The 26,632-nt window shown below is 43.4% G+C and overlaps 1 protein-coding gene across 12 annotated transcripts in view; it reads right to left on the minus strand.

The window, feature by feature from the left end:
- Positions 1–4,407: 4,407 nt before the first annotated feature.
- Positions 4,408–26,632, minus strand: part of fbrsl1 (fibrosin-like 1) — a 386,897-nt gene continuing 364,672 nt past the window's right edge. For 6 of the 12 annotated variants that reach the window (XM_084053868.1, XM_084053873.1, XM_084053878.1 and 3 more), the window contains 11 exons: positions 24,337–24,593; positions 18,652–18,702; positions 18,369–18,464; positions 16,214–16,285; positions 14,646–14,675; positions 14,091–14,162; positions 12,620–12,752; positions 10,733–10,816; positions 8,631–8,714; positions 7,309–7,573; positions 4,408–7,010 (listed from right to left, as the gene is read on the minus strand). In XM_084053868.1, the coding sequence (XP_083909994.1) occupies positions 5,672–7,010; positions 7,309–7,573; positions 8,631–8,714; positions 10,733–10,816; positions 12,620–12,752; positions 14,091–14,162; positions 14,646–14,675; positions 16,214–16,285; positions 18,369–18,464; positions 18,652–18,702; positions 24,337–24,593 (2,483 nt within the window). In that variant the 3' untranslated portion in view covers positions 4,408–5,671. Of the gene's footprint in view, positions 7,011–7,308; positions 7,574–8,630; positions 8,715–10,732; positions 10,817–12,619; positions 12,753–14,090; positions 14,163–14,645; positions 14,676–16,213; positions 16,286–18,368; positions 18,465–18,651; positions 18,703–24,336; positions 24,594–24,779; positions 24,941–26,632 lie in introns of all 12 variants that reach the window. The other 6 variants (XM_084053870.1, XM_084053871.1, XM_084053872.1 and 3 more) reach the window with 5 other exon arrangements.

Below are 26,632 nucleotides of genomic sequence, written 5' to 3' on the forward strand. Positions count from 1 at the left end.
GGAAAGATTACTTTGGCTGGTGGTGTATGTATATGGACCTCCTCCCTTTTCAGGCTTCCTTCTTTTTGGTCTCTCCATCCTACATCTCGTTTTCTGAGGCTCTTCTGTTTTGAGACGGCCGGGGTTTATTCATATTCTTTCTGGCTGGCTGGGCTGAAGATCTTTGCACAGTCATATACTATATAGCACAGTGGTCATGTTGGTGTGAGATAGTGGGAATATTTGCCATAGGTCCAGAGGTGCAAAGACATTAGACAGCACTTTGTCACCAGGGTCTGGAATTCACACCGTCTGGCTGTGTCTAAGTCAGCCTCTCAACTGCTGACTGGCCTGCTCTGTGTCAGCTGCCGCTCTGTTGACATGGAGGGCTATAAAAAGATGGCCGACCCAATGGAAGGACGCACGATCGCTAGCCTTTTTAGGTGGTGAAAAACAACATGCTCTCCACAATAGCTCCATGACCTCCTGTGACAGACACACAGCCAAAGCCCTTGACTTACTGAGAGCGCTATCCCCTCTCTCTCAATTCCGTGATTCAGATGTAGTTTAGACCGGGGGCCTATTTCACGAAAGCAGAATTAGGGGTTAAACCTGGATTTAACACCTATCCTGGCTTAATTTAGCCAGGATTAGCAATGAATCGGTTTCATGAAAGCTGAATTATCTTGCCAGATTAGTTTAGCCAGAGCACCCTAGCTAAGTTTATCCATGACTAGATTTCACGAAAGAGAATTGAAGCAATCCTTCCTTTGTTACCATGGCAATTTAGCTGTGAAGTTAGCCTGGTCAGGAGCAGGATAACAGCCAAGCTTACTTAATCCAGTGCCTTGTTCTTCAAGTTTTTCCACAGTTAATTCAACACATATGTTTGTATATGGACTCATTTTAATGACCCTGCATTCAAATAAAATGAAATAAATAAAATAAGATATAATCAAATTAATTATATTACTGAAATAGTGTGTGACCATGAATCATAATTATTTCACAATGACTCATGTGATATGTCATTGTCACTGTTAACACAATAGTTCATATTGTTTCATATATAGATGTTTGATAATATATTACAGATAATATATTGCAGATTTTTTTTATATTATAAAAAATGTCTGACATACATATAGACCTTTGTTCAGTTTGTTCACAAACCAATGAGATGCGAAAATCTAAGACCTACAAGCCCCCCAAAAAAGGGCCTTTTTTTTACCCCCGTTACCGCCACAGGGACCCCCGTTATCGCCACCGGGACCCCCGTGGATGGCACTGCAGATATATGAATAGATGAATTCCATGTAATCTCTACATTGCAAAGCTAGTTTAGCCTACTAAAAGAACACTTGTTTAACAGTTAAACAAATGTTCTTTTAGTAGGCTATGCTAGCTTTGAGTTGGTAAAGTCCTTGTGGGGGTTCCAGGGGGTCCCCACCAAAGTAATATGTGAAGTGGGCGGACACCCTTTTAGGAGACCGGAAGCAGGTTGGCGTCCGCCCACTTCACGCAGATAGCTACGCGAGACGCGAGACTATGCAGATACGGGAAGTAAACCGGAGATGGTGTCTTGCCAAATTATGTTGTACGAGTCTTTTTTTTTTTGTCGATCTGCTGTTTTTGCTATTTTAGAATGTTTATGCTGAAAAGTAACAGTATTGGCCATAATGAGGTTTCCGCCCGACAGACAATATATTAATATTTATATTGTACATGCAAAATTGCTGCTATACGAAAACGTATTGTTACTGCACTGTTTCTTATTTTTATTTTCATTTATAATAAAATGTCACTGACATGACAAGGTATTCTTCATTTTACGTATGGAGATTTTTCCCCGAGTACCCGGGGAATCCATGAGCTGCTGCAGTGCTGCTGTTCAGCCACAGAGAAGAACGCCGCTCTGGTTTTGGGCTCCATGATTGGTCAAGTTCAAGGATTCTGCTATCGACTTTCATGGTCTTTTATAGGAATACGTGAAGCCTGGTTTTACCATCCTGGCTCAACACAGCCTGGCTTGACAAGGTCTAGCTCGACAAAGTTGCTCCTTTTCAGCCTGCCTTGGCGTTCATGGAACGGAATAAACCAGGCTGTACGGACCAGACTTTGTCAAACCTGGATTTGACTTAAATCCAGGCTTATTTAATTCTCCTTTCGTGTAATAGGCCCCCGAGCTATAGAATAGTCAACATTAGGGGTGTTTGCTAACCCGCACTGAGAGCTGGGGCTAAACTGGGAGCATAAACCCCAAAGTCTCTCAAATCACCAGGCCCATGCAGCAGAACCCCCAAGCCATAATAATGTGATAGTGACAGGATCCTCCTGTCTCATTACCAATGTTCATTTCACAACAGTCTTCAAAAATGGGAACTAATGCATTAGCTCCTGCTGGGGGAGAAATGCTAGGGACATAGTGCATAGCATCTTAAGAAAACCTTGCATTCATACATGTTTTATCTTTTAGTGGGGGGGGGGGAGAGAAAAGCAGCTTGGATTGAACCATTCATTTCATTCCTTGCCCATCTTATTAGCTTGGCAATGTGTTATTAGCTACCATTGTGCTCCATAAAGCCCCCCAAGGCCTGTTCCACTGTTTGCTGGATCTGTGGTGAGCTCTGTGCCAAGAGGATTTTTTGGAGGTATTTAAAACCATGAAAATCCAATCCACAACCTTCAGCGTCGGGGTTTCTCCCAGATAAATGTGGGGGATTAGCAGAATGAAAAACAATGTCTTACCTCAGATGCTGCTGTATCCTATTAATTGGGATTATTACGCTGGAGAAAAGTATGTAAAAAAAAAAAAACCCTGCAATATTATGCTTACAAGGCACTACATGAAACACTGTTATTGTAATATTGTTTATCAAGTTGGGAATATGTATCAAATTATAAACATTCTACAGTGTAGTCTATGAAAGGTAGACAATTCTATGTTACATTATCCCCTGGAAAAAACTCTATACCGTTGAAAAATCACAGTGGAAAGGATCTGACATCTGCAGCCATTGTAATAACCCATCTTGGCTTGGATATGCTAGGCAATGTGTCAATTGATTCCCATCTGATGATGGACTGTGTACTGAAATAAATTGACCTTGCCAGACAATGAGTGGAATTGATGGAGCCTTTCATCTCTGGAGGGCCGTTCCCACACTCAGCCATAAAATGGATAGAACACGGGCTGGAATAATGGAGTCAGGAGAAAATGTAAGGTGTACGTTTTTCCTGGCACAAAAGCTGACTTGGTAAATAATAGTTACAGGGGGAGAAAAATCACTATGTGGTAATGTGTACGGAGGTTAAGTACCTGCTGTTGACCAGATGATTAGGAGTAAAAGCACACAATGCTAAAGTGAAACCAGCAGATGCTACCCGTTGGAGGAATATGTGGCTCAATTACCGTCTTCCTAAATTGAAAGTGATAGTGATTTAAGTCTTCCCAATATACCCAGCCCCCCTTCTGGCAGGCAGCCTTTTCCAGGAGCCCTTTTAAAGGAAAAAAAGGAAGGAAAAAAAAAACTGCCCGAGAGTGTGTGAGACAGAAGGCCAGCATTGATTTTCAATAACATCCCCTAATGACCTGGCCGCTGTTTGATCCACGCTGTCATTATGCACCGGTACCCTGGGACAGGATTGGTTTGGTCTTGAAGCGTGTGCGGTGGAGAGATGGAGAGCTCAGGAGGGCATTACCAGGATGAATTGGCCGTCTCCGGACAGGCAGCGAGGAGAGGATAGGTCTTGTCAATAAGCGGGATGGGGCGCCTCAGGGCCTCCTGCTCGGTCCACTCTGCATTGCCCTCAGGCCTCATTAGGGAAACGGATGAGTGGAGCGCATGAGAAAACAAGTGGAGGGGAGAAGGAGGATGAGGGAGAGAGGAGCCTCTTCTTCTACACCTCTATCCAATAGTCTGCCTCTCAGGCATTGCTCCCTTTAATGAGTCCAGACCGCAGGTCAATACGCCGCTGGGCTGCCCAGTCAATACCAGTTACCTGCAACACAAACACTCAAAACCTGCTTTCTTACAAAATCAATGTCCTATTAGTCCCACCCTCTATTGCCTTGCCCCAATCTCATTGATTCTACTCTGGAGAGCTCTGCAGCCAATGTATGATATATTAGACTCAAATCATCATCATCATCATCATGATGGCTTAGGCTACAATTTTGCCCAGAGTCCATCGTCTTTGGGATTTCAAACTAATAGCTTTATATGAGATGAGCAAATACTGTAACGCTTGCAAGCTGAGGCATGAGCACTATTGGCAAACACATAATCCACCGTTTCTTCTAGTGATTTATACATTATTGTCACAAGAAAATTCACTCAGTGGGTTTGTGATACAAATTAATGAATTAGATGGATTCAATGATGAAAAATGTACAGGGTGATGAAAGACAACAAAGCAACAAAAGTGTCGAGACATTAGGTCCAAACTTTATTCCTTACATTTTAAACCATGAATGTTCATTTTTGTTTTTTTGTTTTTTTTGCACGCCTAAAACTCTACTTGTTTTGTATACAAGAGTCTAAGAAAAACAACTGCACAACACCACAAGGTCGACAGAGAAAGTCCTATTGCCGCCCGCTCAAAACTGTCCTCCATTTTCTGTACGGGGCTGTATGCTTCTGCGGCCCAGTTCATGACCTGGAAGTCTTTAGGTTTTTAATTCCATCGTTTCATTGGCAATTATAAACTGGTTTTATAATCCTAGTTCCTTTCATTTTCACCAGTATCCACTGTTCTCTCGAGGTGGTCTCTCCATCAGGGTCCTTTGTGGCACTTTGCATAGGTTGCAGATGATCCTTCTAGGCCCCCATATGACACCCTCCTACACGCTTCCCTCCCATTGGCCAGGCTTGTCTGTTACCATGGTTTTTCAACAGGGAAGTGGTTATCCATGTTTAATTTCATTTTGTTTTTCTAGAAACATTTAAAAAGCCTAATAAATTTACATTGTTATTTTTGCAGCAAAGGAATATCAACAAGTTATGTACATGAATTTTCTTTACAGAGACTGAACAAAGACCTTGTAATATATATTTATCTGCATATCTCAAAGGCAAAACAAGTGAACAAAACAAATTGGTAATGTAACATTGTACATTGGCATTATTCATGAGGATATCCTGGTACCATGAGGTTAAATCACTGTTGAGAAAAGTCAAAAATCAAAATCCAGTCTTTACAGTGGGCCATAATGGATTATGTCTCACAATGAACTGGGATTAAATATCGGAAAAAGAGTGACTAATGCACAAAATACATAAAATTCATAAAAAGATGCCTATACACGGAACAAGGATAGGAAAATGTACAAACTCATTTCAGGATCTCTCTTTTCGCACAAAGCCGAAAAAAGGTATTGGATTAATATATTATTAATAATAATTATCAAATACTTAAGTCGGATATAAACATACACATAATTTGTGTTCTCTTCACCGACATTATTCAATCTGCAAGTTTGCTGAAAATAAAATCATGGCATGTGCTTTGTCAGCCCTGCACACCTTTAATTTGTACAATCATACCGTTTCCTCAGAGTGATTTTCTTTTTTTGCTCTTCTCTAGTGAAAAGCAGTGCATTTTGTTCACAATAAGATTTCAAATTCAGGGTAAAGGGGGTGGGGCTTGTGAGTTCATCTTGTAAGCGCTTATGTCATTTTAGTCCAGGAAGCTACCGTGCCTCAACCTCTTTGGGGTTGCGGGATGGAGAGTAGTCCCGAGGGTCCTGTGTGGTGGTAGTGATGGGGGTAGTCCGCCTGGGAGAAGCTGGCCTGCCACTGCCTGCAGGCACAAGGGGAGGGGGGGCACTGAGTGCAGCTGTGGGGGGTGTCCGGTTGAGCAGGCCGTTGTGTACTGCGGAGGGGCTGAGTCTGGGGTATGCCATGCCACCCAGTGGGGACATGAAGGGGGGCATGTGGGCAAGGTGGCCCTCCATGGGCGACTGGTGCAGCTGGTGGAGGCGCGCTCGGTCAAGCTCCTCCCTCAAGTGGAGTCGCTCGCGTTCCTCCGCCTGCTGCCGCATCCTCTCATGCTCCCGGCGCACCTCCAGCAGATGCTCGTGGTGGCTGTAGTCATGGGCTTCCCGCTCACGGTATGCCCGCTCCTGGTCATACATTGTGGGGAAGCGGTGGCCCTGCTCGGCCCTCAGCTGGAAGTCCATGCGGCGCTGCAGGTCCAGGCTACGGTATGCCTCTCTCAGTGGGTCCCAGGGAAAGGAAGGGTGAGGCAGACGCTCCCTCCCTGCCGCCAGCGGACTCACGCCCATGAAGGGAGCCATGCGGGCTCGGTCAAGCACGTTGAGGCTGCCCATCTGGTGCATGGCGCTCATGGATAGGGGCAGCGAGTGGGCCATTTGCATCCCATGGAGGCCCGGCCCCGGCATCTCGTTGCCACGAGGGGAGGGTGGAGGAGGCTGCTGTGTCAGAGGTGGATGGTGGTGGTGAGGATGACTGGGCTGGGAGACAGGAGGCAGGATGGGAGCTGCAGGAACAGGGGGCAGTGAGGCAGGCTCAGAACTGACCACCATTACTTCCTGCTCCTCCTTCCTCTCCTCCTTGATCTTCATGTCGTTTTTCACTTTGTGGAGGATATCCGTTGAGGAGGGTGGAGGCTCTTTCCTTTCGCCATCCTTGAGCATGGGCGGGTGTGGCCCGTTGCCGGCCATCATTCCTTTCATTCCCTGCTCATTGAGCAACACCTTGGAGTACGGAGAGGGGGAGCGGTGTACGGGTTTGATGGGGTCTTCTGAAGATCTCCTGTCCAGCACATCCTTCCCAGGAGAGCGGCTCTCCTTCACTTTAATGTCTGCCAGACCAGAGGTCTCTCGGTGGCGCTCCAGCAGCTCTTTCTCTGCCTCACGGACCCGATCCACACTGCTACGCCCACTGTGGTGTCGTCCCGAATCGCTGGAGTTTTGGCTGTTGGAGCGGATCAGGTTGCTGATTTGATAGCTGACCGGTGCAGATGCCGGAGATGAACGGTTGGAGTGGCGGTTCCGGTCCACCGAATCTCTGCAAAGAAAACGTATGCACTGTTAGTTTACACTGAAATGTTCAATGTATATGCAATTGATTATAAATGTATTGATGCACATTTCACAGCTGCATTTGAAAATGTCAAAATAATAACTTAAAAATAATAAAAATAAAAAGATAGATTGTTAGTATTATAATAATAGTATTATGTAGCAATAATGGGCTAATCAGGACATCATTTCAATATTTAATCATATTTTGATACAATAAAACCTTACACTACAATTACAGTATAATGATTATTTTCCAAATCTAACTCAACCTCACAACCCACCTGTCTTTATCTTTCTCGTCTTTCCCAACAGAGGAGTCCCTTTTCTCTCGCTCCCTCTCTCTTTCTCTCTCTCGCTCCCTCTCCCGTTCACGCTCTTGACTGTTGGCCGACCCGCTTCTCTCGATGTCTGCAGACTTGGGCCACTGGGGCGGGGTGGGGAAGGACGGCGGGGTGCGGTGCAGCCTGTTCCAGGTGTCGTGGTGGGGGCTGCCAAAGTTGGGCAGGCCCCCTGGGCCCTCCTTGGGGCCAAACACACTGTTGGAACCTGAGATGGGGGAGAGAGGGAGGGGGGACAGGGACGCAGAGGCTGTTAGTTCAAGAGAAAACCCAAATCCAAACCTCTTGATGGAGATGAAGGACGAGTGGCAACCAGAGGAGGAGAAGGGGAGGGCAAAAAAAAAAAGAATCAACCACAAAAGCTGCTTTTGTCTTTGACTCTCGATGTTCTCCTGCTGAAGCTCTGTGTACAAAGACCAGTTAGAGGTTAATGGCTTCACCCCTCCAACTTGCTGCTGGACCAAATGGGCTCTTCCCCCCTTCCACCACCCCCCCTATTCATTGCTCTTCATTCTCATGAACCTTTTTTTCTTCATTGGATGAAGGGGTGGAGGGGAAGACACTCAATTGCCCCGTGGGGTTGAGGGTTGTGAAAAGCCAGGGAGACCTCAGCATTCCATAGCGTGTTTGTTTCGCCGACATCCATTTTGCTACAGGGCGGCTGGATTTGGCAGAGAATAGCAGCAAGGGGCGAGAAACGAGAAGAAGAGGGAGTGAGGGGGAGGGGAGTGTGGAGGGGGAAGAAAGTGAGAGAGTGAGAGAGCAAGAGAGAGAAAGAGAGAGAGAGAGAGGGGGGTAGAGAAAAGGAGCGAGTCTTCCACGGCGGTGGTGTGAAGAGGCTTGTCGAATAATTAATAGATGAATAGCGACCAAACAGCGGGCCCTGGAGTGCGCGTTGGCAGTGGTGCAGCCAGATTACAGCCAGGCTTTCAGGCTTTTGGGCCTAGAGAGGCGAGGAGAGGAGAGGAGAGGAAGGGAGAGGAGGGAAGGGGGAGGGAACTGTACTGTGCTGCCTGGATGGATTGGTCCTCCCTAGACTGGGGTTAGGCTTTGGCTTAGAAAGGCAGAGCTAAGTGCCTTGATTTTATTCTTATTTTTCTTTCCCTCCCAGCTCTCCCTGTGGTCTAAGACTGAACTGCTCTGCTCTGTTACTGGCTGACCATGATATGGGACAGGCCCAGTATGAGGGGGGGGGTATGGGTGGGGTGGAAGGGAGGAGGGTATGAGGGAGGGGGGAGGGAGAGCAAGGGGGGGCCAGCGCTTACCAAGCGAGGGGTTGCCTAATCCTCCGAAGGCACTGCTTGAAAGGTTGCCGAGGCCGCCAAAGGTACTGGAGCGACTGAAAGGATCTGCAAAATGCCAAACAGGGATTAGCAAAAAAGGGGGTGCTGTCTAAAGTAGCAGCCCCCCACCCCCACCCATCCACCCACACCCACCCAACCATTTCACTCTGCTTTTTTCTTACAAGCGAGCTGTGGTTTGGCGTTTTTTTTGGCACTCCCTACCGACTTAGCTTCTCTGTCTTGATAATCCTGCTGCATGTATGTAGCCAAGCCTCCAAGACTCTGGACCCCCTCCCACTGGCTCTACTGTGGCTAGGGGCAACACACGCCTGATGGGACAGTGGGGCTTGTGCAAGTTGGAGTGGAGCCAAGAGTGGACTTATAGCTGGGACAGGGAGGATGGAGGATGGGGTGAATCAAGCTGAAGGGACTACAGTGACTTGATTGGAGGGTAGGTTCCACTGGGGGGGATGTTGCAGGGTGTCATACATACATCGGTACAGTAGATAAACTACAGCCTCTGTATGTATGGAGAAAACATACATATGCTCACCTGAGAAATTTGTAAACAATGATTAGGTTAAGATGTTAAGACATTTAGCTGATGATCTTATCCAATGCAGAGACGGAATGTGAACGACATGTGAATAACGGCCTAATACTTCAATTCCAAAATCATCAACAGCCAACAATAATAAAGGAACAGTTTAACCACTTAAAACCTCTAGTAAACTAATACTTTGTTGACCCGGGTCGGCTCAGTACTTGGTCCACTCTTTTCCCCCCTTCTACACCATCTCTTGGCCAAAAACAGCCGATCTACAAGCTTGTTAGATCTGTAATTTAAAGCGAATGTTCCCTCCCAGAATAGGGATGACAGGTTGACTATTTACCCTCAGGTAAACGTAGGTATGTTGAGATGCTACTTGATTCCATGGACATCCAGGAATTGAGCTAAAATAGGTTAAGCTAAACCTTCAACATTCATTCAAACTGTATGCAGAGACATAAAAAGGCATCTATAGGTCTGCCTGGCTGGTTAAGTAGGAAAAAGAATAACATTTCCCTCCAAACAATTGATCTCTTTAAAGTACCAGTTACATGTAGTTTAGAGAAGGCCTACAGTACTGTAGGTAAGAAATAACAACAGCACAACAATGATGAGCTCAAAATACTATGTGGTCACATATCTATACTCAAACAAACAAGGAAACAAATTGCTTCAGGAAACAGCAGTTATACAGGCAAGGATTTAAGGATTTCTGACATCGGTAATGAAAACGGCCTCATCAATAAATCAGAAAAGACAACAACTGGAAAATCTCTCCCAGTCTCACACTTGAATTCCTGGGCAGGCGCCCAAACCCCATCCCTCCCTCAAAGTCTTTCTCCTCTGTGCACCATGTGTTTATAAGCTCAAACTGGATTGACTCAAGGGCTTATCCCGTGAAATCACCTTGCCGCTGCAAACCCAAACAATGTCTCAGATGGAACAGAGCAACAAATTAGAAGAAAAAAAACCCTGACTATGAACGGCAGATTCAACTTTAAAAGCCCACACAAAAACGGAGGAGCATCAAGGTAATATGTCGTATTTGCTGAGGCCATCTTCCTTGCTCTCCAAGGCCATCCAGAGCAAGGGTAGTAAAAGAAGAGAGAATTCTTTTGTCTGAACAAAAGGAAGGATAAAAAATAGGTCTGGACATTGGAAAGACTAGGCCACCGGTGTCCTTCCCCATCAGCCCAGACAGTGGGGTGAAAGGGGGTTATTCAAGGCTGTATATTATGATTCACTGGGGCCGATTTTTACAACTGCTTCTTCTTCCACAACTCTGAAATGAGAGGGAGTGTGATGCCAGCAACAGGGCTGCTACACCGGCCAACCCAGACCCAAGTTTACCTCCACATGAACCTCAGATGAAAGCCGTAAATATTTCAGCTTCAGCAAAACTGTCAAATTACACCTGGGTGTCTTGTAATGTGTTTGAAATATGAGTAAAACAGAAAAGAGAGCAAAAAAAGAGAGAAGAAAAAGCGGATGAAAGAAGATGTAAAAAATGATAGGTGAATGTGGGGTTACTTACACTTACCTGCCAAGTGGCTAGGAGGCAGGAAGCCGCTGGGATGGGGGGAAGGACCATAGGGGGAGGGTGTCGGGTGGCCAGATGCTATTGGTGGAGAGATGGAAAGAGAGATGTTAACATTATCCAATCAGTCAAAGGATGGTCAGCGAGGGATCTCAGTAAATAAAAAACCCTCAGTAGAAATGAAAGAATCCGACATAGTGTGACCTTTGATATTTGGACCCTTATGAGTGACCATGACCTTAGATTCACCCAATTGGGACAGTCACTGTATATGAGAGAATACAAAAAAGCACCCAGTGATAAAAAACAAACCAGTAAAACAAATTAAAAGCTAAACTAGAAAATGTGCTCCTCGGAGCACAGGTCTCCGCCAGTACTGTTCCTGATTAATCCTGTCTTACCTCACTTCAAAAGATATAAATGATCTTTTGAAGTGACACACCTATTTATAGGTCTCTATTTCATCATGTGTCTCGCTAGCCAATCAAAGCACACCCTTTCAACATATTGTCACGTGTCACGTGAAGCTTGACCAATGTTAGCTTGGTGGACACACGGAAGGACGAGAATGAAAACATAGTCTCCTGGCGGAGACAATAACAACTACTGTATACAGAAAGAGAATTACAGAGGGGGTGACCTTTTTGCCGTTTGATAGCATAGAGAAGTCAGAACTAAAAGTTTGTATCATTCAATCAGAGTCAGAGTATCTATTACAGACACAATAAGAACCATGACTAAGTCTAACACTAACCAGTGAAGAACAAATCACAGCTTGAACTATGTTTAAATAATGACTTATTATGACGACCTATTGATGTGCAAGGTTGACCACGAAAAAATGTATCTTAAGCAGCAAAGCCAACATGCTAAAAGCTAATTATCGAGATGATTCACGAAAGGGCGAATATCAGTGGCCTGAGAAGAAAAACTAAACACACAGCATATTAGCTTCTGATATTTCCTGTCTTGTTGCTGTACAGTACGCGTGTGCACGCTTGCAGGGTGCACATCAGTGATGCAGTCAGCTACTGAAACAACGTTGACCCAGTGTTTCCCTTCACCCGCATTTTCATGAATTGCTAATCAAAGAGCCAATTACACGAGTGCTAATGACACGCCACCACTGCATAATTAGCAGGGAAAGGCCGATCGCCCTGCTGTTGCCCTCCAACGCAGGGCACATCAGTCAATTACCGAACACAGAGAACCATCCATATTCATACACATGACATCATCTGAGCCCCATGGTTAGCAAAACATTTAGCGCAACCACACTACAATTAAATGAACAGAACATGAGAGGAGGACACTTTAAACAAAAGAGCAGAATAATGTGGTTTATTGCTGCAGTGAGAAGAACAATTATGACAGCCATACATTTAAAAAACAGCTCGTTAGCATACAAACTAAATTCCCGATGGAGAGCTTCTAAGATGGGAAAGTATCCCTGTGTGTGCATGTTGAAAAGGTTTGGATCAGTTTGTTTTTTCAAGATGTTTTCTCCTCATATTCATTTTATTATAATGTCCTTGCAGACAAACGTATGGCCTCAAAATAAGACAAAGCTAATGTCTCCTCACATGTATCATTTCAGATGTAAGATGGGTTAATATTTGACCGAAAAAAAGGCTACTTACGATGACCTATGTAAGCTAATTTAAAAATGCATTCCGCTTTATTTAGGAGTACAAGAGGGAGCTGTGGCATTAGAATGTTAGAAAAGAAGTGATGCAGATCAAAAGCCAGACCTGATCTGTGTCTACAAGGTACACCCCCCGTAACTGCCGCAGGCTCAACGACACCACACAAATATTGGGTTTTTAGGACCTTTCATTTAGCTTTCTTTGTGGTTGTATGAGAACCGAGGCTTCATCTACTGACCTGTAGAGGAGAAGAGGGGTCGTGCCAGGTCGTGGGGGTATGGAAAGCCAGGCAACACTCCTGGAGCTGGTGGTCGACTGAACAAGTCCAGCTTCCCATTCATGTCCAACTTATGAGGGTCAAGCTGCATTTGCTGAGAGACATGCACCCAGCGAGAGAGAGAGAGAGAGAGAGAGGGAGAGAACTTAGTTTCAAAACAGATCTAATACAAGCATTGATGTATAGTGCAGAAACATTAACAAACACAAGTTGACAAAAGTGAAGAGAGAAAAAGTGAGATAGAAACACAGAAGGCAAAAGACAAAGTGAGTGAGATCAGTAAGCAGTGAATGATGACTACACTTTCAGTCCAGTAGCGTCAAAAACGGCTTATCTCCACACTAAACTGGGTAAAAGATCAGAGGCACAGAAACACATCAACAAAGGCTCTACAGGCCCTAATCCTGGCCCACTGTGTCATAACAAAATATATGTAAGCTGATTAGGGACAGTAAAGCTTAGGGAAAGGGGGGATGGGGAGCTCTGGAGGAATTACCTTGGTGGGGAGAGTCTCATCAGCAAAGGTTCTCTATTGTAAATTTACATTTTCAGTGAGGTTTCAATTTCTGACCTATTTCTGTGATTTTTGTCAGCATCTGTATTTGATCATTATATTTTTGTGTGTTGAAGACCAAATTTTAGGTTGTTCAGGTCTTGTTTTGGCTCACTAAATCTATCCTGTGAGATTAATATCATGAAATGTATAATTTGTATTATTATTCCTTCTAAGTTAAAAGGAGCACTTCACCCCTTTTCAACTTTATCTTCATATAATTGGTCCTTACAAATGTTCATTATAAGATGGCAAAATGGCCGTCTACTCATTGGTGGGCTATGGATAGTTCAGAAACCTGCATACCAACGATATCAATGATGGGGATTCCAAGCTAATAGAAACTAACACCTTTCTCTTCCTGGAAAGTTATTATGGTGAAATAAAAGTCACTGTTCTTACATCAATAAAAAGTAAAAAACAAAACAAGAAAAAACAAATAAAAAGACAGACCAAGTAGACAGAAATGGCACCATCTTATAATGAGCATTAGTGAATACCAATTATGTACTTTGGTTTAAAATGTAAGTGATCCTTTGAATAGATCAACTACCAGTGATGGTTAACGTTAAACACTTGAATCATTGAGACAAATGCAAACAGGAACACTGTCTGAGCAATAATGGCTGTGAACATGTACTTTTGGTGATCTAGGAACGGAAGGTTATCCCAAGGTTGCACTTGTAAACCGCTCCGGGAAGGAGTGCCAAACTGCCAACTATATATTTAAAATATAAATGTAAAAACAATACATTTGGTGGATGCACTTCAATCTCCCATAACACAAATTGCATGGCTCCTCATGGCTGGTCAAATATTAATTCCCTTCACTTTTCAGAGACTGTGGGCACACTACATGTGACCATCCAGCTGGCTCACCTTCATCTTCTGCTGGTGATGGTAGATCTGCCAGGCGATCTGGACATGCACTGCACACCACTTGCCAGGTTTCTAAAGAATTAGAGAAAGTAACACTGGTTTGACAGCTGGTCTTCATATGGTGGACTGGAGTGACCCTAACAAGAATTGGAAGTGTCTGGCCAAGGTTCAGTGTGGCTGTGTTGCTTCTTTGCTGGTCACCCTGATGTGTTTTGTGTCTGTTATTTCACTTTCTGTCTGTTTTCAGATTAGATGCTTTTATAAGTTCCTTATTTATTTGTTTTTGGTAATTTAGTAATTCGTCAGTGTTTTTATCATTGTGCAACTGAACTGAACTAAAACGGAATTTGTTGTATTTCTCACATTAGGATCTGATTGTGAACTGTAAACTACAACGGAGACCCCAATGCCTGAAACTAACCCTAAACTAGGGACTTATTTATCAGCATTTACTTAATTATTAAGTTATTATAGCAACTTATAAAGTATATATTTTTAGTGTCTTGGCCAGAAAGTCAAAGCAATTTAACAGAAAAGGATAAGACAGCCACTTACTCTGACAGATGTCCTGAAAGGATCTGTTATCTGTATGGACAGACAGACAAAGAAAGATAAATATCTTCATCATATGATCATACCACTATCTTCAAAACTTGAACAAATCTTATATCATTTATGCAATGGGTGCAGATATGATATTACACACTTACAAACATATAGCCCTTTTGATGTTTTACTGGTGCAGAGCAGTAGTCAATGATGCTCGCGGTTCAGCCTAAAGCCTTCATCAGTGTCTTTTCAGAGCATAACATTAAAGGAGAATTTTGGACCACGTTTTTTTTTACCTTTTCTATGATGTTATGATATCTTAGTATGAATGGTACTGTAGAAACAATTCATAACTCCAACCCGGGTCCGCCACAGCTTGTGCCAATAGGCCTTGCGTTAGATCGCGTATTTAAAAAAAAAATTTAAGAGAGATTTTTGACGTTCATAGTGACAGAACCCTATGCAAAAAAAAAGAAAATAAAAAACGGAAGTCTTTCTAGACGAGATTGAAATCTTGAGATTGAAATCTCGTCTCGCGAGACTTTTGTTTTCGGTTGCATAGTGTTCTGCCACTATGAACGTCAGATCTTCTGATCTTCCCCTTTAACACTACTAAGGTTGTTTATCCACCTTAAAATCTATGAATTCACTTAAATACATTTGGATGAATAATGTTCACCAAATAGTAACGTATAGGCTTCTAGTTTGAGGACGGTAAAATGCATTTGGCCAATAACTACCCAGGACAGTGTTTTCATTGCGTTTCACAAAGGCAATACGCAAGTTTGATTAATGCCTTAGTGCCTATGAGAGCCACATCTAACTGGGAAACAAATAAGTCTCTCTTCCAATTTATTTGTATAACCGACAAGGTGGGGTGTACAGGATAGGTCGCAAAACAAGCCTTCTCAGCAGTTCCGCTGCTGTGTCAAACTTACAAACTCATAAACTGTGCTGCCGATAAAGATGAATCTTTAACAGCCCTAAAACTATGCTACTATATTTGAACTACTGTAATTATCTAGAGCACTACAGATTGCGATGTACTGTACCCATCTCATGTCTTGATCTTTTGATCCCTTATTTTATAAAAATCTTTATCTTTATTTGTCTTTTTTGCAAGCATCATAAAGTACTCTGCCAAAGGCCTTTGGTGAAAACATGTCATAAATACACTGGAGTTTGTTTCTTTCCACATCCACCAGAGACAGATATTATTTTACCAGAGGGGTTAAGATCAGGGCACAGGTGGACACATGTAGGCTGATCGAACCTGTGAATTTCACTTAGGAGGATTTCTTACTGGTATCACTGGTTCTCAACGTGGGGTCTGGGGGCTTAAGGAGTTATGGGTCTGTAACTCTGAGTTCAAATAACACTGAGAAATTCATAACGTGTATTGGGGTCCCAGAGAAGAAAAAAAAAAAAAGATCAAATAGGGGGTCTGTGGACTAATTCATAGCAAACTGGGGGTCCTTAAAATTAGAGGTTAAGAATCACTGTCCTACATAACCACAAGGCCGCCCTGCCATATCAAGGCTGTAGAAAACTGTCACAGCTCTGGAGCGTCTTACCCTGGGGTCCTTCTGTAGGAGTGTGTGAGGTACTCCACCCGGCCGACCTCCTACATCAATAGGATTGGACGCCTGAAAGGCAGGGAGAGGAGGAGAGATGGATTGAAGGATACAAAGAGAGAAAAACACGGAGAGACTTTCTAGATTTACAAAACAAATCTAGTTCAAACATGTTTAGCCATGTGGTGCAGAAGCATGAACAAACATAAACTTAGAACATGTACCGTACACTCCAAACATTAGGAATAGTTGATTTAACACACAAGGAGACCCTCCAGCTAGCAACACCAGCATCAATATAGCCCAATATCCTCCAACTCTGGGGAAGTATGCCATACTAATCCTCACCTACTGCTACTGTAAGTCTGACGTCAATAGATAGCTCTTAAATAATACCCTGGGCACAGAGCAAGGCCACATTAATACCACAGCCCAAAGCCTTTGGAGCCTGAATGACTAGATCAGCCCTATCCATCCCACTATCCAGGATCAGAGTAATACCCAGGTTACCCTCTACCCCAGCCTCCCTCCGTAATACTTAACATGGGCCTTGAACACAGCAGCAAAGAGCCCTTGCCCTGTTCACCTGTCCATCTGGACAGAGAGAGACCCCAGACAGAGCAAAAGGGATTCCTGTCCGTGACAGAGAGCCTCCTGGGAAGAATTAAGGCCAGATCGGTGGATTCAGGCCAGCTTTGATTGGTGGCTTACACTAGGTTACAGCCACTGGGCACCTGCCAGACCCCCTCCCCAACTGCCTCCCTCTTGTCCCAGATTGTGTCACACACAAACCATTGTTATCTCACTTGGCACGGGTCAATACCACCCGGCATGGCTCACCACGGAGCGTTGTGCAGAGTCCAGGCCAAAGCTGAACCAGCCAGCTTTAGAGGGAATAGGAGGGCAGAGCCATGAGGTTTAATAGGATCCTGTTCTGTTTCCCTTCAGCTACTGCTTCCCCTGCTAGGCTGAATGTTAAGCAAGGCTTTGGTGCTATTCACCCAATGCTGGCCTCATTTCCTGGGTGAAATGGCAAGAGGGATGTGGGGTGATGTTTTGCGTGAAAGCATGTTACTGTGTGTTTAATAAGGTATGAAATTGTGTGTGTGTTTGTGTTCTCCTATGACTGATAGAGCGTACGTGCAGAGTGTATGGGTGCGCTGAGTGAGTTTCTGTTTGTGTTTGCTGTCCTGCATGTAGGACCACAAGAGGGGCTTTCTAGGTTCATGGCTTGTTTTGTGTGTTCTGTGTTTCTGTATATTTTTGTGCTTCTGCATAAGCAAACATATATGTTGGTTTGCATGTGCAGTCTATTTGTGTATGTGTTCATGTTCCTACGAGTTATTACATTTCTTGGAGTGTGAATGCTCCTGGCTGATGTTTTACTGTAGCTAATAGAGCTAGATTGCCTTTGGTGGAGTCAGGACAATGAAATGAGTATAGGTGTATAGGTGTGTGTTAAGTTTCCCTTCTGTTTGCAAAACATACAAATCAGTTTGTGTGTGTACACATTTCTGTACATTGTTGCACTTTTGTGTGTGATCATAATAAGTCTATGCATGTGTGGTTTGTTTGCGTCTGTGTTGAAAGAAAAATAACGCACATCCTCCGTCAGACAAACTGCAAAAACAGAATCATGAAACACAAGAGGGGGGCTCACAACTCACTTGCTCCAAATGCTCCAATTTTATTCACAGCAGCCAGCAGTTTTTTTTACCTTACAGACTTTTTTGCCTGTTTTTGCATCTATTTGAGACTATATGTATACAGTATAAGGTTTCTGTAGTGTGTCATTGCTTGAAAGCAGACCTGCTTTCAACAGTATACATGCCAATTGCCTACCGAGAGAAGGTACTGTAAGTGGGCCAATGTTGTGCAGAAAGATTTTCTGGAATTAAATTGTGCATGTGCTAAATGTGTGTTTGAGTATTAATAAGGCCTTGCTTTGCAGTTGTGGTTTTCAACTCTGGTCCGAAGGGCCCAGAATACTACTACTTGTTTTAAGCCATCTAGTAAGGGACTAATGTAGGCTGGGAAAACCAGGTGGATGCAATTTGTAGAATTGAGGATGATACCACTAGGACTAGAGTTGAGAGCCATTGGTTCTAGAGAGTACACATGGATGCTAATGAAGGGCAAGGTATCTGAGGCTAACCTTGGGCTGGAAGGCTCCTTGCAGCGAGCTGAAGGGTCCTGAGTGTGGTAGCAGCGGGGGCATGCCTGGCATGGTGGGGGGATAAGAGGGGAAGAACTGGGGAGGAGACAAAACCAAAACTCATAAAAAACACACATCATAAGGTATGTGCATACATACACAAACACAGAGCAGTAGGCGCCATTTGAAAAAAGAAAAAGAGTTGTCATGGCATGTTCAAATATGTTCAAATATTTGATTTGCCAAATGCAAATAGCTGGGAACTTGAGTGGGCGAGACTTACGTTTGAATGTCTGATGAATGGATTGTCCAGCTTGGGAGCGTATTTGTCGAACTAAAAGAGAAACGAGAGAAATGCATTAGGGGAAATCACCAAAATTATCAGCAATGTCAAAAGCTCTTCAAAGAAAACCTGCATTAAACATGAATCTCCCATTATTTCTACATCAGAATTCCCAGAGCATATGATTGAGCTCTGGCACCGGTATAAAGCAGAGGGGTTATGATATGACATAATAAGCCCTAGAGTAAAGCAACTGGCTCACATTGGGTCATGGGTTTAACTTGAAGCGCATGGAGAGATAGACAGCTCTAATCACTGACAATTTGACCACTCAGGGGAACTGGCAAGACGAGGCAGAAATATGATTGTTCCAAATGACCATACACACAGCAGCTGGGTATGTAGAGACCAAACTCAGGAAAAAAGGCTCAGTCAGGAACCCAGACGACGAGTTATATTTCTATTAGCTGGAAAATTTGCAGAAATGTGACGCTAATTGCTTGTGACTGCTATGGGGCTTAAAAAAGTTTTTTTCAGTGACAACCCTTTTGCGCTGCTATAGAGGGAAAGACATGTATTGTATTTTTCTCTTAGTTAGGAACCAGGACTTCAAAGAGATTTACAGTCCAACACAGGCCAATTTTCTGTGCATAAAAACATGGAAAGAATATATAGAACCTTGTATGCGAACAGCCTGTCTTTTTATGAGTGAAATTGAATCGGCGTAGACCGCATTCGGTACGGTTGGGAGCTAATTCGGGACGGCACAGCGTGAAACTGATATAACCTTGAAGGACCGAATCAATGTAATGAAACGTTTTCTGAGGCAGAGCCTGCCGTATAATAGAATAATTACATTTGAGAATTTAACATATAAAAACTATAGCCTCATATGAAGTGCTGTTTCTGATCATGAGAGCCAAGACATGGGAATCTAGTTAGTAAATTGAGAAAGAGGAGAGCTGGGGAGGGAGAGAAAGAACATTTTCCCTTGTATGAATGGGGACTTTGTGCATCTGTACGTAAGCCAATCCGGAATCTATTTTGAAACGGGCTAATTGCGACTGACAGTAACTCATTCCTGGTCGGTAAATACACAAACCATTTGCAGGTACTTTTTGCGAGTGTTTTTACAAAGCACCTCTTGGCAGGCGTGGAGGTTTTTTGGTGGTTTACAAAAAAAGAGAAAAAGGGAAAATGAGCGGGTGCTATGAATCAATGTTTCTGTGTGTTTGTCTCCTGTGACATGGGCAGAGGAGTAGAAGGCATATATGAGGGGATATAAAAGTCTCTGGCTACCTGAAAACTGCTGTGGGAGAGACAGTAAGAGAGAGGGAGACCAAAGAGAAAAACAGTGACTCAGTTTGGGTCGGGGCCGGTCCAGTGAAGCAGGGGACACATTCATTCTCATCTGCGCACAAAGTGGTTGTAGCTGCAGTGGTGGTGGTGTCAGTGGCCCAGTTTGTGGGGGCGATAATGGGCCCAAATCAAACACAGACACCCCTGTTGGGGGAGGAAACGCCACGCCAGGCTTCTGAGCTCATTAAGCAGCTTTTCTCTGCCTTCTGAAGGGCTGGCCTGTTTAATGTCTGACACTAGGAGCGGAATACTGGTCTCTTTATGGGCCCTGTAAAAGAAATAATAAAATAAAAACTTTGCCTCTATAATTTATGGCCCCTGTCAGGGGGGTTTATTGCAAACAGCTTTGTCTAATTAAAGCTCAATATTTCATCATATAACAATTAAGGATGCCTCCTTGTCCAAAGACATGGCAGGAGAGCGAGAGGGCGAGGGAGTGGGGAGTGGGGGTGTTAGTGTAAGATGCTCGGTAATGCCATTTGGCAAGCCAGCTGCTTGAGGGCGTTCAACAATAAACAAATACAGAGGCTTCATAATTTCATTAATTACAGCCATTAGACAAGGGCTGTTGCATAGTTGTAATGACATGGGGCATCTAGAGAGAGTGTGCGAGAGAGGGAGAAGGAGTGAGAGAGAGAGAGAGAGAGAGAGAGAGAGAGAGAGAGAGAGAGAGAGCGAGAGAGAGAGCGAGAGAGAGAGAAACAGAAAAAGTTCCAGAGTATTTTATGCGAATTATGATGCATTAGCAAACGCATATTTCAACAATATTGCAAAAAGTTTTAATGCTCGCTCGAGGCGAAGAAGACTTTTCTATAAATAAATTATGTAATAAACAGAGCGATGGAAATGCATTTTCCGAATAAACAATGAAATCGCTTTATTCTACATTCCGGGAACTAGTTTGCTTCAGCCCAGCTGAAGGAGCTACACCTAATTCACTTATTTCTTCTTATTTTTTTGCGGTGCTTGATATCATCACTTTTAAAAAAAATGTTGGGTGGGATCATAGCAACAGACAGTGAGAAATAAGTTGGGAGAGAGAGAGAGAGAGAGAGAGAGCGAGAGAGCGAGAGAGCGAGAGAGAGAGAGAGAGAGCGAGAGAGAGAGAGAGAGAGAGAGAGAGAGAGAGAGAGCGAGAGAGCGAGAGATAGATAGATGCATAGCTGAGTCATCATACTAGGTTCGCCCCTCATGACACATTCAAAAATAACCACAACAATCCGTGTAACTCCTTTCTGTCTAAACAGGCATTAAAGAAAAATAACAACACATTGTTACCAGAAGGAGGGAGAAAGGGAGGGAGAGCAAGAAAGGCATCAGTTAAATATAAACACACTTTCAGTAAATTTGAAAAACGAAATAAATACAGAAGGCATTAAGCTGGTGGTCTCAAATCTCAACAACCCAGCAAGAGACAAGAGGGGAATGGGTGGTACAAGGGGCAGTGGGGAGCATACATTATGGGATGAATAATGTCAGCATTAGCCAGGCAAAGAAAATGACCCCTTTCATCTTTCTCAAATGGAGGGCTGTGGAAAAGAATGCCCTGTCATGTCAAGATTGAACTGGGGAGGTGGAGAGTAGGAGGAGGAGGAGGAGGAAGGGGGAGAAGATAAAAGCCTGTGTTCAGGAACAATCTAAATACTTATTTAAACACTTCCATACTTATCTGAACGCTGAAAGCTTTTGATTTCTAGTGTACAGGATGAGGATAATCTTGGCGATCCCCTTAATGGGCTCCCCTTAATCAGAGGTCACTATACATGACAGATTAGGTCTATTAGGAGGGGGGAAAAGCTACAAATGGTGCCCTCCTGCCCAGGGACGGCTTTTGGAGGTTTTCATGCATTTCAAATTAGGGATGAATAGCCTTATATTTTTTTTTCTTATTTTATTTTAGTATTATTCTTTTTAACCTAGAACACTCCCCACCCCTGCACCCTACCCCCCTCCTCTGTGGGGCGATCTAATGGCTGCCAGTCTATGTGCCTGATGGCAGTCAAAGCACTGAAGCAATTACGACCATTATCAGAACATTTTGTGGTGATGTCATGTCCCCCCTTTAATCTGCTGTGAAGTCACTCAGCTCCAAGGCTCTCAACCTGTCACTGGTGCAGTGTGGCGCACGGAAGCGCGCACGCACACGCTCACACACAAAATACACAAGGTCCTGGTTGATGTGTGCTTTTTGTTCCTTTCTGTGTGCAGGCAAATAAGAACATTCAAAACCATTTAAAACACATCCATATGAAAACCAACTGAAAGCCCTGCCTCCAGGCATTACCCTTTTGTTCACAGGCAAAACACTACACAGCGAAACACGTATGTCAAGTTCAAAGATAGGAAGATGAATGAATTAAATCAACTGCATAGGGTTAGATTGTTTTCTGGACTGTTTGGCATGTGTTGGAAAAAGGAGCCAACATATCGTTGCTGTCGGGTAGAAACCTTCTATCTTTTTAATGTTTTTTTCATAAATGAATGCCCTATTCTATGCTTCGTCACATGGCAGCGCGACGCAAAAAGCAGCGAAAGTAGCCGATCAACAAGCTCACAACGCATCACAATGTGATATGCTGTAAGCCTGTAGATTTGCTATTTTTGAAAAAGTTTGACAATTTTCACCTACAGACAGACTTGAAAATGGTTATATCTGTCTATAGGCTTTACAAACGTTTATTTAACCCATTAACTCCCTGAGTGCCAGGATTGCCAGAATTATTTCAGAATTGATTCTGAAAAGTGCCAGAGTTTTTTTCACAGAAAACAAAAAGTGCTTAGGAAGCGAGATACAGCCTTTTTCAGTTCTAAGTTAAACAAGGAGTGGATGGAGCTGCACATCTTCAGATGATGATATCTTGGGTTCTGAACATGTTTTTCAAAAAAAAAATATATATATATATTTAAATTTTTTTTTTTTTTACTATTTTTTCAAAAACACGTCAAACACGTTAATGGCACCCAGCGCCATAGCGGTAAAAACACGTGAAACACGTTAATGGCACTCAGTGAGTTAAGACCTGGAACGCATCTGTGTCACTTTAGATTTCTTTGGCTATTCAAAAAAAAAAAATATATATATATATATATATATACAAGCTCATAGCGCGGCACCGAGTGCCGCGCTATGAGCTTGTAGATCTGCTATTTTTGAAAAATCTTGAATCTTGAACAAAGATTTTAGATTTTTTTCAAAAAACTGTTAGGATTTAGAAAACATTCTAAAGAATCGCCTCAGGTCTCAATGGGTTAACCAATGAAAAGTAATAGCAAGAGCTTGTAACTAAATAACAACACAATTGAATCCATTGGAACACGGTCTCTTTTTTTTCCAATTCCTGAAAAGTGTTGTCAAGGTTTCCGCCCGACAGTGACGATATGATATATGAAGCATGAGACTTAGCGGTATGATCTTCAGTGAGTGTATGACAAGGTGCAGGCATTTGGTCAACCAGTATGTCTGTTTTTAGAAGATAATGGCAGGCAATGGGCTGTGTATTTCTTTCATCTCAGTGGTTGCACATCAGACGCAGAGCTACTGCTGTAGCTTCTTATCACAGCTGTCAAACGTTCAAGAGTGGGACAGCATATAGGCTAAAGCGTTGGTTCTCAAAGTGGGGTCCGGGGACCCCCAGGGGTACTTGAGGGGGTTCCAGGGGGTCCCCAGCTAAATGATGGACAGGAACCAAATGGACCCTTATGGGTCTGTAACTCTGAGAGTGTACAAATGGAACCAAATGGACCCTAACGGGTCCATTTGGTTCCATTTGTACACTCCCAGAGTTAAATTAACATTGATTTTATAACATAAATTCGGGTCCCAGAGGTATAAATGCCATTAAATGGGGGTCCGTAGCCTAATACATGTCAAACTGGGGGTCCTTGACATTAAAATGGTTGAGAATCACTGCTAGAGCCGTATAAACCTTCTCTTATTGGGGTCCCTGGCTTATCTTTTCAAATGGGGGTTCGCAGGCTAATAAGTGTCAATTTGGGGGTCCTTGACAGGAAAAAGTTTGAGAACCACTGGGCTAAAGAGGCCAAAACCAGAGTAAATAAAGTACTGAAAATGAAAGTGACGTTATCATTATCAACATAACAGATTTTGGATAGGAATTATAGTTTGGGGGGGGGGGGGGGGGGCGTCTTTGGTAGAGTCAAAGAATAAAATAGGAGGGTGGAGTTGGGTGGGATATAGTCGATCGAACGAAGGGGAGGAGGAGGGGTGGGTTTTGGGGTCAAGAGGGCAGTATGGGACCTTTTGTTATGTTTTGGTTTGATTTGTTTTTTCTTTAAATTTGTTTTGTTTTTTTTACTTATCCTCACATTTCTGGCTTGGGTACGCACCATGGGGGGTGCGGTGGGCGGGGCGGTGAGGAAGGCGGCGGGCGGGGGCAGACTGGCGGGAAAGGGCGTGAAGGTGTGCTGGTGGGTGTGTTGGTGCTGGTGCATGTGCTGGTGTTGGTGAAACTCGGCCCTCAGGAGCGACACGGGGGCCAGCGGTGAGGCGGACGGCCCCCGGCCCCGCTCCGAACTCTGAACCAGGAAGCGGTTGTTCAGCTCCTGCCTCAGGAGGTCATGCTCTGTAAGAAAGGAGAGCGAGGGGGAAGAAAACCAAAAAGGGGGAAGAAAAACAAAAAAAAGTTTTGGGGGGAAAAGGGGGGTGGGGTGGGTGGGGTGGGGGGGACACAAGAAAAAAAAAAAGAGGCACGGGCGCCCTGTCAGTCTTCACAACAAAACGTAGAAAGAGAAGAAAAGCGAATAGTCACCTGGCATTCCCTGTTTCTCCAGCTCATGCTGTGAGGGTTTTCTACGTGGGGACTCATTGGTGGTGGTAAGAGAGTTGCCTGTGACAATGTGCCAATCAGAATCCCCGAATGAGGCTGGCAATACATGATTGGTTGGTTGAATGATATCAACAGGCTGGTATCTAAAGACAAGAGAGAACCAAGAGTCATCCCAGCAGAAAACACACTCTCTCACACGCGCACATGCACGCACACACGCGCGCACGCACGCACGCACGCACGCACGCACGCACGGACACGCACACACACACACACACACACACACACACACACACACACACACACACACACACACACACACACACACACACACACACACACACACACACACACACACACACACACACACACACACACACACACACACACACACACACACACGCACTCTCTCTCTCCCTCTCTCCCTCCATAAGGAAGGCTAGCTAACCATAATAAAATAAAAGTTGATACGTCACCTGCATATAGCTAAAAACATTTGCTAATACCCATCATCGCTGGAGACAATTTGCAGTTCTTTTGCCGTTAAATCATTAAAATGTTCATATTCCAGCATGTTTGGAGAAGAGAAAAACAATTTCTCCTTCCATGATTGCATCTGCGGATTTTTTCTCCCCCTTATTTTTAATCAAGTGGTTTGTTAGCAAAGTTGCGAACAAGAGAGCTGTCTCCAACAGGGATGAGTTTCACAAAGAGAGCCGTCACACAATGTTTGGAAAGTAACAATAATTGAAGTTACTCCTTTTGTTGTAGTGGTGTTCTTTGAAACCCTTATACTGTCCTCTTTACACCCATATCTACTATTTAAATGCAATCGAGTTCACTGTATTGTTGCACACTATGCTGTTTTATTTCACTATAGCCTATGTATTGTCTGCAACACATTTGTTTATATTAGCATTGTTGTGCACAATGAGGCCAAGATTTATTTATTAGATTTTTGTTTTCCCAGATATATTTGTTTGCCGCATGTGTCCAGTTGAATAATACACTCAATTAATTAAGGACTGGTTCTGGATTAGAACGTTGGAACTGATCCATACAGTATAGTTTTGGAAACAGCTCCATAGTGCTGATCCAATCAGTTCCTAGACACTTCTGGCAACGTTTTTATAATAAAAGGAAAAAGGCTCAGTTAATTACCCCATTGTTTTTAATAAACATTTTCACTGAACAGTTTGTTACCTACAAATTTGTTTTGACTGCTTGTATTCTTTTTTACGTGACCTCAGAGAAACTTTTGGCGTGAAGTATGTTTAAGCAAGCTACTGTACTATTGCCATGTAGCTTATGTACCTACATTTCTCTGAGGGACAGCTTTCAATTAGCAGAGCTATGGCACATTTATTGTAGAGTATAACTGGTAGCTTTTACAGCACTGGCCATTGCATTGGTAAACATTGTGCAAACATTCTGTGACCGGTCTCCAATGTCTGTTGTGTACTGAACTGTTCCAGTGACCTCATATCCATTTGCAGATTTAAAAAGTTAAGCGATAATCCATCACTGTGAAAGGTAATTCTTGACTTTCTGTTCTTACCAGCCAAGATAAGGTTCAGGTGTGCTTACATCTGGTGCTCCAGGTCTATATGTTTCTGATTAGACTGCATGAAAACTAACTGTTAAATAGTTAATTGTTAATCAGAGTTTATTTTCTAAATTTTGGAATATTCCTTTAACATAATGCAATGCATGTAAAAGGGAAAAGCACCGGATTACAGAATAAGTTAGTATAATATAAATATAAAGGTTTTATATTACTAATTCATGGTTAAGTTAATATTTTGATTGTATATGTAGTCCTCAACAGAACATTT

This window comes from Gymnoscopelus microlampas (assembly GCF_963454915.1).
Source record: "Gymnoscopelus microlampas genome assembly, chromosome: 4".
NCBI lineage: Eukaryota > Metazoa > Chordata > Actinopteri > Myctophiformes > Myctophidae > Gymnoscopelus > Gymnoscopelus microlampas.